The sequence below is a fragment of the Caretta caretta genome, chromosome 11 (genome assembly GCF_965140235.1).
Source record: "Caretta caretta isolate rCarCar2 chromosome 11, rCarCar1.hap1, whole genome shotgun sequence".
NCBI lineage: Eukaryota > Metazoa > Chordata > Testudines > Cheloniidae > Caretta > Caretta caretta.
Window position 1 is genome coordinate 79,810,388 of NC_134216.1, and position 14,779 is coordinate 79,825,166.

At 56.9% G+C, this 14,779-nt stretch overlaps 1 protein-coding gene across 2 annotated transcripts in view; it reads left to right on the forward strand.

Moving 5' to 3' along the window:
- The window catches only part of KMO (kynurenine 3-monooxygenase), a 46,195-nt gene extending 33,772 nt beyond the window's left edge, over positions 1-12,423 (forward strand). For both annotated transcript variants that reach the window (XM_048869024.2, XM_048869025.2), the window contains 5 exons: positions 3,362-3,419; positions 5,382-5,464; positions 7,641-7,742; positions 7,837-7,896; positions 10,669-12,423. In XM_048869024.2, coding sequence (XP_048724981.1) covers positions 3,362-3,419; positions 5,382-5,464; positions 7,641-7,742; positions 7,837-7,896; positions 10,669-10,839 — 474 coding nt within the window. In that variant the 3' untranslated portion in view covers positions 10,840-12,423. The remainder of the gene's footprint in view (positions 1-3,361; positions 3,420-5,381; positions 5,465-7,640; positions 7,743-7,836; positions 7,897-10,668) is intronic.
- Positions 12,424-14,779: the final 2,356 nt, after the last annotated feature.

The following is a 14,779-nucleotide window of genomic DNA, read 5'->3' on the forward strand; positions in this document are numbered from 1 at the left end:
GGATAGGATACAGAGGGACCTAGACAAATTGGAGGATTGGGCCAAAAGAAATCTGATGAGGTTCAATAAGGATAAGTGCAGGGTCCTGCACTTAGGACGGAAGAACCCAATGCACAGCTACAGACTTGGGACCGAATGGCTAGGCAGCAGTTCTGCAGAAAAGGACCTAGGGGTGACAGTGGACGAGAAGCTGGATATGAGTCAGCAGTGTGCCCTTGTTGCCAAGAAGGCCAATGGCATTTTGGGATGTATAAGTAGGGGCATAGCGAGCAGACCGAGGGACGTGATCGTCCCCCTCTATTCGACACTGGTGAGGCCTCATCTGGAGTACTGTGTCCAGTTTTGGGCCCCACACTACAAGAAGGATGTGGATAAATTGGAGAGAGTCCAGCGAAGGGCAACCAAAATGATTAGGGGTCTGGAACACATGAGTTATGAGGAGAGGCTGAGGGAGCTGGGATTGTTTAGCCTGCAGAAGAGAAGAATGAGGGGGGATTTGATAGCTGCTTTCAACTACCTGAGAGGTAGTTCCAGAGAGGATGGTTCTAGACTATTCTCAGTGGTGGAAGAGGACAGGACAAGGAGTAATGGTCTCAAGCTGCAGTGGGGGAGGTTCAGGTTGGATATTAGGAAAAACTTTTTCACTAGGAGGGTGGTGAAACACTGGAATGCGTTACCTAGGGAGGTGGCGGAATCTCCTTCCTTAGAAGTTTTTAAGATCAGACTTGACAAAGCCCTGGCTGGGATGATTTAATTGGGGATGGGTCCTGCTTTTGAGCAGGGGTTTGGACTAGATGACCTCCTGAGGTCCCTTCCAATCCTGATATTCTATGATTCTAAGCAGGCTGGATCCTGCTTATCCCTGAGCACCTCTTCTCCAGCATGACACCTCTGCAGCCCAGCCCCCTGCAGGGCTTGGGCCAACAGCCCACTGGGAGAGTGGGGGGTGATTGTGGGTGGGTTTCCAGGAAAGGTGCTCCAGTGAGGACCTGGCTTCCCCACCGCTTGAGCTGGGCACTGGCTCTGAGAGGAGGGAGAGGCCCCAGGGAGTTGCCTGTGAGCCCTGTTCTTACAGCCTGGTGCTGGAACCCTTCTGCCCCTTAAAAACAGGAGAGTTACAGAGCTGGCGCTTGGTGGCCTCTTTGTGGGAAAAGAGGAAGAGCCTCCCTGGGTAAATGGCTCCTTCTCCCGACTGTAGGAGTGTCCGATGGGGAGAGGCTCTTGGGACCCGCAAGGGCAGGGAGAACTGAGCTCTCCAAACCCAGGGCTGCAGGCCTAGGCGCCGAGCTGATCCATGGCAGGCAGTAGATGCTGGGAGGGAGGGGGAGGCGCTGATCGGTGGGGCCCAACGCCGGGCAGGAGGCGCTGGGGGAAGGGGGTGGTTCTGGTTTCCTGTGGGTGCTCCAGCCCCGGAGCACCCGCGGAGTCAGGCCTACGGCTGCAGGCTCTCCTGAGTCCCTTCGGAGTTGTATTTCCCTTCACACCCATACACTCCCTGTGCTTCTGGATGGCTCTGTGCAGCAGGGCTGGAGATCACAGCTCTGGCGTTAGGGGAAATAACCCCCTTTTAAGTTTGCACCAAAATCGCTTTCTCTGCTCCATTTTGGGGCGTAGCTGGGGTACTGATTGCTCACGGTCACAAACACTGGGACACCAGATGGGTGCACAGCCCAGTAACTGTTTTGCTGCTGGTACTGGTTCAAAGCATGGAGTCTCTCTTAGCTCATCGGGGTCTTTGCTTGGTTCAAACTTCGTAAGTCTATTCAGAAGCTTCAAAGCCTGTGTGCAGCCGGAGAAATGCCTCGCACAGTTTGCTGCCGTCTCTTCTCACTGCACCGTTGTGATTTCCTGGTGGCGGAGAAGGTGATGGCTGTACTTCCCGGGTGTGCTTCCTTCGTCAGTGCCCAGAGCGAGCTGGATTGTTTCCACTGGCTGCTAGTATTTGAGAGCCCCACACCAGAGCCAGCCTTAGCATTTTTGAGTGGGTCCGCCCCACAGTTGTGTGCCACATGCCCCCCCCCCCACTGTAAGGGACTTCTGTCCACCAAGAACACACCCCTAACAGAGCGCTGAGCGGAGGCGTTGGGGGGGGCCCATAATGGGGTGATTCTTTGGACCTTCCCCAGAGTTATCTTGCTGTTTAGCCCTTAACTACGTCACTGTCACTTTGGGCAGTAGATGGGCTACCCCTGCTGTCTACCTCTGCGGAAACTGAAGCACAGAGATTAACGTCTCAGATTCGGCTCCCTCACAGTAGGGACCACAGTACAAGGGGCTTGATTTGCAAAGGTGCTGAGCATCCACAGCTCTCACTGCAGCTAATGGGCGTTGTGGGTGCTTAGCAACTCTGGGGGAAATAGTGCAGTAATCCCTGTCCTGGAACACATCCGCACCAGGGACAAGGTCAGGGCTGCTCGGCCAGACTTCAGCGTGCCTGGTCCCGACTTTCCAGTGCGACCCAGAGACCAGCCTTAACACAGTGGGGTTTGTATAGGGAAAAGTAGTTGAGTCTCTCGCTGGCATCTCTCTCACTTCCAGAGCTGCCCTCGCTTTCTTCCTCCACCCCTGGGTCCTAGGTGCCCCAGCTCTCTCTTTGCCTTGCCCCATATCCTCAACCTTCTCTTGGTTCTTCCCCCTCCCCTGGCCAAAGGACGGGGAGCAGGTGCTGTCACTGTGGCTGGGATTCTCTCCAGGAGGGCAGGGCTGGTTCTCTTCCCCCCAAAAGGTTTAGGGAGGATTTTCTTGACCTCTCTTTCCTGCCCAGGGTGTAGGGGATGCATCAGCTCATCCCTACTGGTCCTGCAGCACCCTGCATTGGCATCAACCTCCTTTGGAGCCAGGCTCGTCCCCCCTCCCCTGAGAAAGGGAGGGTCCAGCCAGAGATCAGGTTCAGAGGCACCTGCTGCTGCCCCAGGCCATTAAAGGTACCTCGACGCAGCCAGCCCCCACCTCCCCTCAAAACTGCAGCCATGCGTCTTAGAGCCCAGGCTAGCTGACTCAGGCTCGTGAGGCTTGCACTGGGGGCTAGAAAGAATAGTGTAGACATCTGGCCTGGGGCTGGAGTCCAGGGTCGGGTTTCAGGCCCTGGGCTCCGGCCCAAGCCCACATGTCTACACTGCTATTTTTAACCCTGCAGCAGAAGCCCCGTGAGCCTAAGTCAGTAGACCAGGCTCTGAGACTCGCTGCCGTGTTTTGATTTTTTTGCTCTGTAGACATACCCTGAGCAGCCACTAACCCTGTTTAGACAGGGCAGCTGGTCTAGCCCAGGCCAGTGTTTCTCCCTGCCCCCTGCGTGTCAACCCCAGCTTAGGAGCAATAAGGCTTTTGCTGCCAGCTATTTTCCCTTTATTGTGTCTTCCAGGGATTTGAAGACTGCCTGGTCTTCGATGAGTTAATGGACCAGTTCCACAATGATCTCAGTGAGTAAATCCCTGGGCATGGAAAACAGACCTGGGTGGGAACTCTGGGCAGTTTCATCTGACATCAGTCACCAAATGGGTGCTCCCAGAGATGGCCCCTGACCTACCCAGGAGATCAAGGGGGACGCTTATTGTGAGGGACAGTCAGGAATTAAACATTTGGCCAGGAGTCTCCCATGGTATCTGATTATCCCCAGGAAGGGGCAGTCCTAGGGACCACAAGGGTCACCTCATCTAACCCCATCTAGTCGAGTCCTGGCCACTGTCTGCTCATGAGCTTCAGCACCAGGGGTTTGGAAAGCATTTTGGGTTTGTTGCATTATACTCTCACTCCCTTTGCCCATTCGCCCACGCTGTGGGTCTCTCTGTGCTGAGAATGGCGGTGGGATAGATCTGCACCTTACAGTGATCCCTGGGTGAATTTCTACCTCCCCACAGGCTGAGCGGGTCTCCACCCCACGGCTAGGGGTGGGCGTTCGGGAGAGTGGGGAACCCCCACCACACTGAGAATCTCACACAACAAGAAGGAAAAGAACCAAGGGCACTCAGATACTACCCAGTCATTTCTGTTTCCACTTCCGTCTCTCAACATGCCTTGGCCTCCACAGGCTTCCAGAGGAGTGATCCTAGTGCAGGAACTAGGAACACAGGGCAGATCATGAGCCCGTGTCACAGGGATCTTGGAGTCATCATGGATAGATCTCTGAAAACAACCGCTCAATGTGCCATGACAGGCAAAAAAGCCTACAGAATGTGAGGCTCCATTAGGAAAGGGATAGATAATAAGACAGAAAATATCATAGAAATCCATGGTACACCCACATCTTGAATACTGCATGTAGTTCTAGTCGCCCCATCTCAAAAATGATATCTTGGAATTGGAAAAGTTACAGAGAAGGGCAACAAAAATGATTAGGGGGATGAAACAGCTTCCACATGAGGAGACATCGAAAAGACTATGTGGAACTCCTTGCCAGAGGATGTTGTGAAGGCCAAGACTATAACAGGGGTTCAAAAATAATTAGATAAGTTCATGGAGGATAGGTCCAATGGCTACTAGCTGGAATGGGCAGGGATGGTGCCCCTAGCCTCTGTTTGCCAGAAGCTGGGAATGGGAGATAGGGGATGGATCACTTGACGAGAACCTGTTCTTTTCATTCCCTCTAAAGCACCTGGTATTGGCCACTGTCAGAATACAGGATACTGGGCTAGATGGACCTTTGGTCTGATCCATTATGGCCATTCTGATGTTCCTCTGTTGTCTGAATGGCACATGGCACTAGATGTGCCAAAGCCCACCCCTCTTCAGCCTTCCCCAGGCACCTCTCCCCTCACTCCTATCGCCTCTTCCCCTTGCCCCGGTGGGCTGACAGCAGCATGCCTTCCTTGAAGCCACTCTGCATTGCCTGCGACACCGACATGCCCCGTATCCCCTGTGCTCATGCGTGGCCCGTTGGATGGTGCAGGAAGCAAGTCAAGCGAGGCAGGACAAGAAGACAGGCTGGGGGATGGGGAGACAGGGCCAGACAAGACTCATTTCAGAGAGAAGAGCTTGGTGCCAGCCCTGGGACCCAGCAGCCAGAAACCCTCCCCACCACCAGCACAGCACCACAGCAGCTCCCCGTTAGCCTTTGGGAACTGCACGGTGCTCGCAACTGGGGATGAGCCAGTGCCCACAGGGCTCACGGAGCGGACAGTCTGCAGAGGCTGGAGCTCATCCAGCTGTTGGGCTGCAGTCCCAGAAGCTACCCTCCTTTGGCTGGCATTCGGTCTAGCCACCTCCTGAGAGGCAGGCTCAGTCGAGTGATGGGCAGTCGTGCCGTGTGCCCTGGGGAGAAGTGGATGCACCATGGAACGCCCCACTCCCTGGCTTGGAGGAGCTGGGAGAGGGACCAGGACAGAAGGCAGAGCCAGGGAGCAGACTGCAGCCTAACTGGTATGGAACTGCTCCCTCTTCCCCAGGTGCCTGCCTGCCCAAGTTCTCCCAGCTGCGAGTGCCCGATGACCATGCCATTTCCGATCTAGCCATGTACAACTACATAGAGGTAAGACAGCCGAGCAGGGCGTGCAGATGCTCTACGCGTGGCACGGATCTTCCCCTGCCGCGGGGGGGCCTGCGAGCGCTAGATGCCAGTGAGCAGTCCTGGGCTCAGGCAAAGCCCTGCGGGGAAGAAGAGGAGCTGTTTTAGGAAGCTGGCCAGTTGTGCTGAAATGTGGGTGCGCACGCACCCAGGCAGGGCCGGATTGACACCTTACACGCCCCTAGGCACAGCATCATCAGCGCCTCCCCCCCCCACCCCCCGCCGACAGCCGACCTTGTGTTTTCTGTAAACTTCTGTAAACTTTTAACTCACTTTTAACTCTTAGGCGTCCCTAGAACGCCGGTGCTCCTAGGCCTGTGCCTAATTGGAAATCCGGCCCCGTGCACATGCTGTTTTAAGTGGCAGGTCTGCTGTGCCCTTAGTGTAGTCAGAGAGATGTCTCGTGTCTGTATTTTGTTGCAGTTATATGGTTCTGATAAGAGCAGCCTTTCCCCAGCTGTGCAGGAAGGGGCTGGTAGGGGCGCAGGGGTTGGGGGGGGGCAGATTTCCAGAGCGCTGAGATGCTTTGGGTCATGCCCAGAACTCGAAGCTTGGCTACAGACAGCAGCCATCCCTTCCTCTCTCCAGAACTGCGTATTACCGGATCAGGAGGGCAAATCCCTCCTCCTCCACCCCCCACTGCGAGGGCCTGAGGGCAGGATCGGAGAGGCAGGGGTGTGATCAGTTACTCTCCAGCACCCACACACACAAATTGGAGTTACTCCCTTACACCACTTTCTGAATGTTTGGCTGTACAAGTGCCACAAATCGTCACACCTTTTGTTCCGTCAGTGCCTGGCCTGTGTGGAGACCAGCCCTGCTAACTAATGTAAACAGAGATGTCAAATGTGCTGCTCTGAGTTCCCGGCTCCTCCTCTCGGTCTGGCCTCTGGATTCCTGTGGCACCCAGATGTCCCACTCGAGAGGCTGATCTGGTTGGGCCCAGTGCTGTATGCACCCAGAGGGAAAGGCCCTGCTCTGAAGAGCTTGCAGGCTACGGGCTAGGCACCATGGGCATGTTCTGCCAGTCGAAGCGAAGATGTGAATTTAAAGCACTCGAGCTGTATTGGTCCAATCCCCCTCTCCCAGGGGGACCCTTTTAGTCTTGTATAGAAGGTGCTTTTTTCAGTTTAGATGATGTCTCTTTGGAAGGCGTTTAAGCTAAATAAATTTTAAAAAAAAGACGTTTTTATTCTGGCCTAAGGAGTCCTCGCTGGAGGAGGTGCGGGTGGGTTTATACTGGGGTAACTCTAATTATACTGATCTAACTGGTAAAACTTGCCTGTGTAGACAAGACAGACACAGGCTGGGAGTGGGAATAGAGGTACAGCCAGGGAAGAGGCTTGTCTGTGGCTACCCAGCTCTCCTGACTCCCATGCCAGTTCTCTGCCCACTGGGCCATGCTGCCTCTCATCTGTGCCGATTGCTGTGCATTGTTTTGGCTTCATGATTTGTCAGGCACTTCGCCCCACTCTGTATCTGTTTGTGGCAGAGCACAGAGAGACCTGGGCCTAAGAGGGCCTTTAAATTGACCCCGCTGCAAATTGCTAATACAGTGGGAGACTGGTGTCTACACTACACGGTTAGCCTGGCTTCTTCCCTGGCTTTTAGCCTTAACCCCAGCAAAACCTCTGACCTGGGTTGGGAGGTGGTTCCCACCAGCTACCGGGCCTGGCTGAGGGCAGGGGCTTAGAGCCAAGCGCTGCTTTAACTCAGGCTAGAACCCACCACTTTGCAGCGAGGACACAGGCTACATCACTCCAGTGCTGCTGGGCTCCCAGGCCTTCCCACAAGCCCCCACAGCACAGACCACGTTTTCTGCAGTTGCCAAGGCAAGACTCCTAGTGCGTCTCAGCACAAAGAATCGTGGGATATGCCCTCAGACACACACAGGCAGGTGCAGAAATGGTGAGGCCACAGTAACCCAGGTCAGGCTTTCCTGTGGGGATGCTCACGCCCAGGCTCGGCTAGCCAGGGTACTCAGACCGAGTGCCAATCCCCTGGACAGTAGGTGGTCCTAGCCTTAGTGGTAGGAAGTGAGAGCACTGAGTGGCTGAAAAGGATGAGAGCAAGTAGCCACAGCACGAGGGGAAAGGTCCCCGCAAGCACCCCACCTTTTAAACTCCGCGCCTTGTTCCAGATGCGGGCACATGTTAATTCCAAGTGGTTCATTTTCCGCAAGTACGTGGACAACTTTCTTCACCGGCTCATGCCCTCCACCGTTATCCCGTTATACACAATGGTAAGACCTGCTTTTCTGTCCCCTGCCTGCTCTCCCCTCCCCAGGCTGTCTCTGGTCACCCCGAAGGACTAACAGCCTTTGCAATCTGGTGCAGGTCACGTTCACTAGAATCCGTTACCATGAGGCGCTGCAGCGCTGGAAATGGCAGAACAAGGTGAGTGGGAACTGGAGCCGATTTCCACTGACCCAGATGTCCAGAGCATCTCCTGCCCTCCCCCTTTGCCCTCCTCAGATGATAGAAGCAGGTGTGCTAGGGTCCCTGCTACTGGTAGGTACTTTTCACAGCCCCTTCTGGCTGTGCCACACTGCTTGCCCTTGGCTCACGACACGCTGGCTGTGAATCTGCATTGCCAGAGCTGAAACTGAGTAAGTAGGGGCCAGGGGCTCAGTGCTTCCTGAGCGAGCGGCACGGTGGTGCTCCTGTCTCGGCGGGCTATTCCCCAGGCTGCTGATTGGCCATTTTCCATAACCCTAATGCAAGGAGGTGTGCCACTCTGCACAGAGAGCCCGTGTCTTGCCCCAGGTTCCTGCAAGGAGCAGACGCTGGTTCAGCCCCATTCCAGCTCTGCTCCCTGCAGCGTCTCCCCATGGCTCAGTGTAGCACATCTGTACTGTGTGCATCATGTCCCCCGCCAGTAACTAGTGCACTAGTGGATAACAGTCTACTACTGCTGCTAACTAATGGAGGTGCTCCTTTAGCTCAGCTGGTCTGCGCTAGTGGTGTTGAAAGTCCTGGTGACAAGGGGAGGGGGTTATACTAGCAAGTGAGGACAATTGAGTACAATGCCAAAGAGCCCTTCAGATACGGAGATTCTCATGTCTTTTTACGTGAATGGATGTTCAGGCAGAACAGCTGAGTGGGTGGGGTGAGGGACGGACAGTGCGAAAGCCCTGGGGAGGTGGCATGCTTCAGCTCTCCACACCATTGATTTGTACATGGTGGCTCTTCCTCTTGCTGGGAAAGAGCAAATGACAGGCTGGAAACTTCCATCTGGTATGACTCCCTGGGTGTCCTCTTGGTGCTATGGTAGCTGTGGGTTTAAGCCCCATGTGCCAGCATGAATACAGGCCTTTAGCATGCAGCCTTTTCAGCCCAGTCCCCCTTGTCTGACTTTATCATAAGCATGCCCCCAAAAGACACCTGTCCAGCCGGCACACCTCCTCCAGCACACAGGGTGCTTTTGCCTGGCTTGGGAATCGGATGCCCTGGCCTGAACTTAGGCCAGTCATATGGGCGGTGGGTAGGGGAGGCTGTGCCTCCCCAAACTGCCCGGCCTGGCCCTGCCCACACTCTGCCCCCAGGGCCCTGCTTCGGCGCTCCGGGGGGGGGGGGGGGGGGCGGCCTGTGGGCACTAGCCAGCCTAGGGCAGGGGCTGGCGGCCGCAGTGGGGGGTGCTCTGGGTTCCGGGTGCATGGAAGGGGCAGGGCCCCAGGTGGAAGGGGCAGGACTGGGGCTTAGCCTCCCGCAACCAGTGCCGCCCATGGCCAGTCATTGGGCCGAGCGTAGGTGGCCTGTCTGACAAAATCCTTTCCGGCTAGTTACTCAAAGTGACCGGCGTGGCTAGCATCTGCCAGCCCTGGAGAATACCTGTGACAGGGGGCTCCGCTCACCGCCAGGATGGCGCCTCCTCCTGGCCACTCTGTGGAACAGCTGGCCGGGTCAACGCCCCTTCCTGCGGTTGCAGGCCATCGCTCTGTCTCTCTCTGCCAGCATGCAGCCCGCTCTTGCTCCACAAGCTGCTGCTGCCTCTCTGTGACTCAGCCTCCGGCCAGCTCCCCATACGCGTTGTCCCCTTCCAGGGCACCAGAGCCTCACTCCCGAGCAGCCTCAGGCCGTCTCCCCATTCACTGCCCCCTGGGGCCACACCTCAGTGCCTGGCCAGGAACCTGGGCCTGCCCTCTGCTCCGGGTTCTGGCTCAGCAGCCAAGGTCTGGTCCCTCCGGGACCTCACGGCCTTTCCCTGAGCCCTCTTCTACCATCTGCCACCCGCCCGCCCCCCCACTCCCTCCTCCCGGGGAGCAACTGCCTGTCTCCACAGCCTCCAGACCCTCCTCCCTCTCCCAGGCGTGACTGCGGCCTTTCCCAGCAGCCCCCTCTGCTATCACCTTCCTGCCTTTCCAAACCCAGCCCACCCTCAGCCGGAGGGGCAGGGGGTGCGGGGCCACCTGATTCCCCCCAGCTGTGGCCTGTTGGGTTAATTAGCCCCCTTCTCAACCTGCCTTAGCCCTTCCAGGGCCAGTGTGGGGTGAGTGCCCCATCTCAAAACCCCACAGGAGCTTCCGAGAGCAGCAAGCCCTTCCTGTATCAGTGCGTCCCCGCTGGGGAGGAAGGAAGGTGTGTCTTTGCTCACGTTATCCTAGGTGAGGGAAGCCCTGGTGAAGACAAGGTGGTGTGTGGTTTTCACAGGATTTAGTGGGTTGAGGCAAACCCTAACCTTCCCCAGCTTGACTTAACCATGGGGAGCTCAGGGTTTCCTTCAACCTGCTAACAGGTGAACACCACAAACTGCCCTGTCCCCACTAGGACTTTCCGTCCTGTCAGCTAACCTGAGCGAAGGACGCCCCTTTTTCGGAGTGAAGACAAGTCCCCTGAGATGTCGCCACTGGCAGCTGTGTGGCTGGAGATGCTGCTCTTGGCCAGAGGAGTGGCCTGCAATGCCCTGTGCTGATGCTTAGCCAGCCAGGCTTGACTTCCCTCCTCTCAGCAAACTCCTTTTCCTGATCACACGGGGGCTTCTGGCCTGGGCTTAGCAGTCGAGCCTTCCTCTGGAGTGCCCCAGTCTGTGGGAAAGGCTCCATCCTGGGGGAGGTGTAATCCCTGTCCGAGGGCAGGGGCGAGGAGGGAGTGTTATAAAGTGGTGTGTTCTCTCTGCTCGGGTCAAAACAAACCTTCTGAGCCAGGCTGAATTTCTCCTTACACTTGCAGGTGATTAATAAAGGACTCTTCATAATTGGGGCAGCAGCAGGCCTGGGTGGCAGCTACCTGCTCATAAAGTGGGCATCCCGTAAGTCTGACTCCTGCACAGAAAAGCTGTGGAGCTGGATACTTCGTCTCAAGGAAACTGGAAGTCTCCCACCGGGAACACGACTGGCATAAATGCCAGGGGAGCGGTGGAGGGGACACCTGGCAAAGGCCTAGGCTGTAAACTCAGAGAGGTGACTAGTGGGAGGGACACAAAGGGGGCACCAGCTAAAGGGGGGCACGTAACCTCCCCAAATGACTCCCACAAGTGACTCGTCCCTGCTCCCCACGTGATCCCCCCATGTGACTTGTCCCCGCCTTACCCCCAGCCCGGGGCCCCTGCACTCTCCCCATCTCCTCCCATCCCACGTTACCTGGCAGGGAGGGGGGGCTCTGCTCCAGTCCCCCTGGCATGTGTGGAGCCACTAACGCACTCTCCCAGGGGCAGCCTCCGGCCACGCTGCTTGCCGGGGACACTGCCCGTGGGGCGGCACACAGCGGCTGCTCTCTCCCGGGCAGCCTCCGGCCACGCTGCCTGCCGGGGACACTGCCCGTGGGGCGGCACACAGCGGCTGCTCTCTATGGGCTGTCCCACACCAGGCAGCGTGGCTGGAAGAGGAGAGGCTCTGGCCCTGCCTCTTCCCTTCCAGCTCTGGCCCTGCCCCTTCATCTCCCCGGCTGCCAGCCTTGCCCCCCTCCCTAGAGTTTTGGGGAGGGTCATGTGACCCTTTCCCCCCCCCCCCCAAGTCGCCATAGGCAGTGCAGAGTGCTTTGAGATCCTTCCAAGGCGCCACACATTGGTACTTGTCTGATGAGAGCTGCCTTGCCGCTTTGAAATGCCGCTGCACCTCACAACCTGCATCCCTGCTTCCTAGCCACTCGCTAGCCCAGTGCTCCCCTCCTGGGCCTGAACACTGCCTCTGGGTTGGCCTCTGGGGAGTTGCTTGTCACCCACCAGCCTGCTGATTTCGGGCTAAAGCCGAGATTTCGCCAGGGGTCCCCGTTGGCTGCGTTTGTAACCATGAAGCGGGAGCCGTGCTTGTTATTTTGAAGCTGAAAACGCTGGTCGACAAGTGTGGACAGTTCCACAGCATCTGTGCCTGGAGCAAATGGACCGAGCGTCAGGAAGTCCCTGTCTGGCAGGATGTTCCCGAATGAACCTCATCAGACTCGGACTTCAGTACAGTCACGCTCACTGCAAGCCATGTGTCTCCACGGGGAGGCTGCTGGCCACTCGGGATGGGACCAAACTCCCATTAGGACTTTCTGCAGAGAAAGCTACTCCATGGTTTTCAAACTGGCGCTTACCGGGTCTCCTGGTAAGATTGAAAGGCGGTCTGCAGGCAGGCAGCTCCCTGATCAGAGATCACTGTCGCTGAAACAGGTCAGTTCTGGTTCCATCTGGAAAGTTTTCCTGCTATTGAGTTTGTTCAAGACTCAAGGATTTCCCTGCAACCCCATCCCTCTGTTTGGAAGGAGGAGCACTAGGATACACCCACCTAGGGTTATCCGTGATTCAGCAAGAGCCTTGGGCATGTGGCTAACTCTAGGCAAAGTGGAGAGTCCCACTGAGTTCAGTGGGATTACTCGTGTGCCTAAAGTCAGACACTGGCTGAAATGAGGCCTAAGCGCTCATGTAACACATGGGATTTTTAATCCGTGAACTCCTGTTATTTTGTCATCCTTGTCTACCCAAATAAAAGCTGTTTGAAACCAAAAGATGGACCTTTGTGATTCAGACATATTTTGCCACTGGGTGCTTCTGCAGCTAGCCAGTGCTCAGCACTGCCTGGCCTGTTTGCGGGGTCTCCTAGTCACTGTCACAACCTGGCTGGTTGTTGTTCACAGAAACGTGGGTGCTTTGCACTGGTTTTGGACTCAGGCACAGCGATCGCTCCCTGGGATTGTCATTTGGTGCCACCGTGCAAGCTACTAGATTTTGTACCTCACTGCTATGAATGTCCAGGCCTGGGAGAGTAAAATGCAAAACCGGGATTAGTACCGGCCACCCCACCCCGAGACTGCACCCTCTTAATGCCCGCTGTGGGCCTGGGAGTGGGAGCAGAAGGACTGAGTGTGAGATCTCAGGCTGCGAGTTTGCAAACTCAAACAGCTTCCTTCTTTCAAAATTGAAAACTTTTTTTTTTTGAAAAAGAAACAACTTGTCAGTAGAAAATTCCAGGGATGTGCTGGAAAAGCACGGCCCCATTTCAGCCCCTGCCCAGCAGAAAAGGCGGATGGGAGTGGTGGTGGAGATAAATGGCCAGGCACTGCTTTGCGAGTAGCTCTCCTGAGAGACAGCACTGAGCTTAGTCTGGTTGGTTTGTTTCTCTGGGCTCATGATCTCTGTGGCAAGGGGTATGGGTCGCTCAGTGCCCCCTACTGGAGCCCCACGCGATTATATACCCCGCTCCCCGGTGCTGCTCTTGGGTGTTTGCTCCAAGCCAGACTGTAGGGAGGGGCTTGGGGTCTTGTGAGTTTGATCCTAGCAAGGGGCAGCTGCGCCTAGGGAGAGGTGGGGCCAGTTTCTGGGAGCAGAAAGGGGCGGCTGCTTTGTTCATATGTGCTCAGAGCTGTTTCTAGGGCTTTGGTGCTAAAGGCCCCAGTTCAGCAAAGCACAGCTGTTATGATGTCATGGGCCGTGGCCACGTATTTAAACTTACACCTCGTTGTACTGGGGCCTAAAGGTCTAAGCCGTGTGTGGTGTGTGGCCTGAGCCTGGGATGGGTTTCCCTGTGTGGGTTTTGGCTGCAGCCCCAGAGAGGGCGTCTGGCTGCACCTCGGCATCGCGGGAGCTTTCGTGGCCCACTCACTCCCTAACGGGGACATTTGGAGCTCTGCAGCAGCCCCCTCGGCTTTCCTGGGAGTCTGACGTCCCAGCGCAGAGGGGCAGGCTCCCGTCCCTAAGTCCACATTAACTCACGAGCTGCGCTTGTAACTACAGCATTGTGCACACGACCTGTTCTGCCCCCGGGAGGGGTTCTGTGGGGGACCCAGAGATTCCTGCGTCGGGGGGAAGACACGCGCAGGGCAGCCAAGCGGTAATAACTGAGGCTCCCCCAGCTCCGCTACGCTGTGCATGCCATCCGTCAGCCTTCAAACGAGGGTGGTCCCACACCCGGAGCCTGGCTCCAAGCACCTGCTGGCTTCAGGCTGTGGGCAGCCCGGCTTTGCCACAACCACCCACTGCCCACAGTCAGTCCCATGGTCCTCAAGCCTGCTGCCCGGGGGTTGCCACCCCCACTGACAGTGCGAGCCCAGATCACTTGACCGTCCAGGGTGCAATGTGTTGCTGGGGGCATCGTGAGTATCCGAGCTCTAGAGCCAAAGTCAGGGGGCGGTATTAGGCAGAGTCCCTTGGCCCTGGCTGCGCCTGCTCCACCGATGTGTGCGGGAGCTGACTGGAGTCCGCACAGGCTGGAGCGGAGCAGGAGGAGGAAGGTCCAGTTACCCCCGCGGTGCTTTTCCTGCCGCCACAAGCCACTCCAGCACATGGGCAGACGCGGGTCGGGGGGTGGGGAAGCAGGCCTAAGGGGGGTCTAGCTCAGTAAGGGGAGGGACAGGGGAAGCCCACGTCACCTCTGACCAGGTGTACCCGTATCCAGAAGAGCTACGTGAAGTGACCTGGGGTGGGCTCATCTGGCTCGCTCCCTCGAGAGGCTGGCGGCAGCCAGCAGACGCCATCACGCACTGCAGGCCAGCTGCCGGGTTTGAAGTATTTTTATTAATAGACCAGGGTGGGGATGTGACATGTTACTACAGGCAACTTGTTCTCACACATAAAGCAAGTTCTAGAATGGGGGGGGTGGGGGGCACCCCCGCGGGCCACCTCCGGCCCGTCAGACCATTTAATCTGGCCCTCAGCTCCCAGGAACGGGACTGGCATGAGGCACTAGCAAAGCAAGCACGTGCTGCGGGCGGCATGTTTCCAGGGGCGGCGTTCCGGCCACGCTTTTCTTTCGGGGCAGCGGCGCTCTCGGAGACGGGGCGAGGGCGCCATGCCCCCGGCCACAGCAGGAAGGGGAAGCCCCAGACCCGGGATGCTGAGCTGCCAGGGCCCAGCCGCTACCTGGGG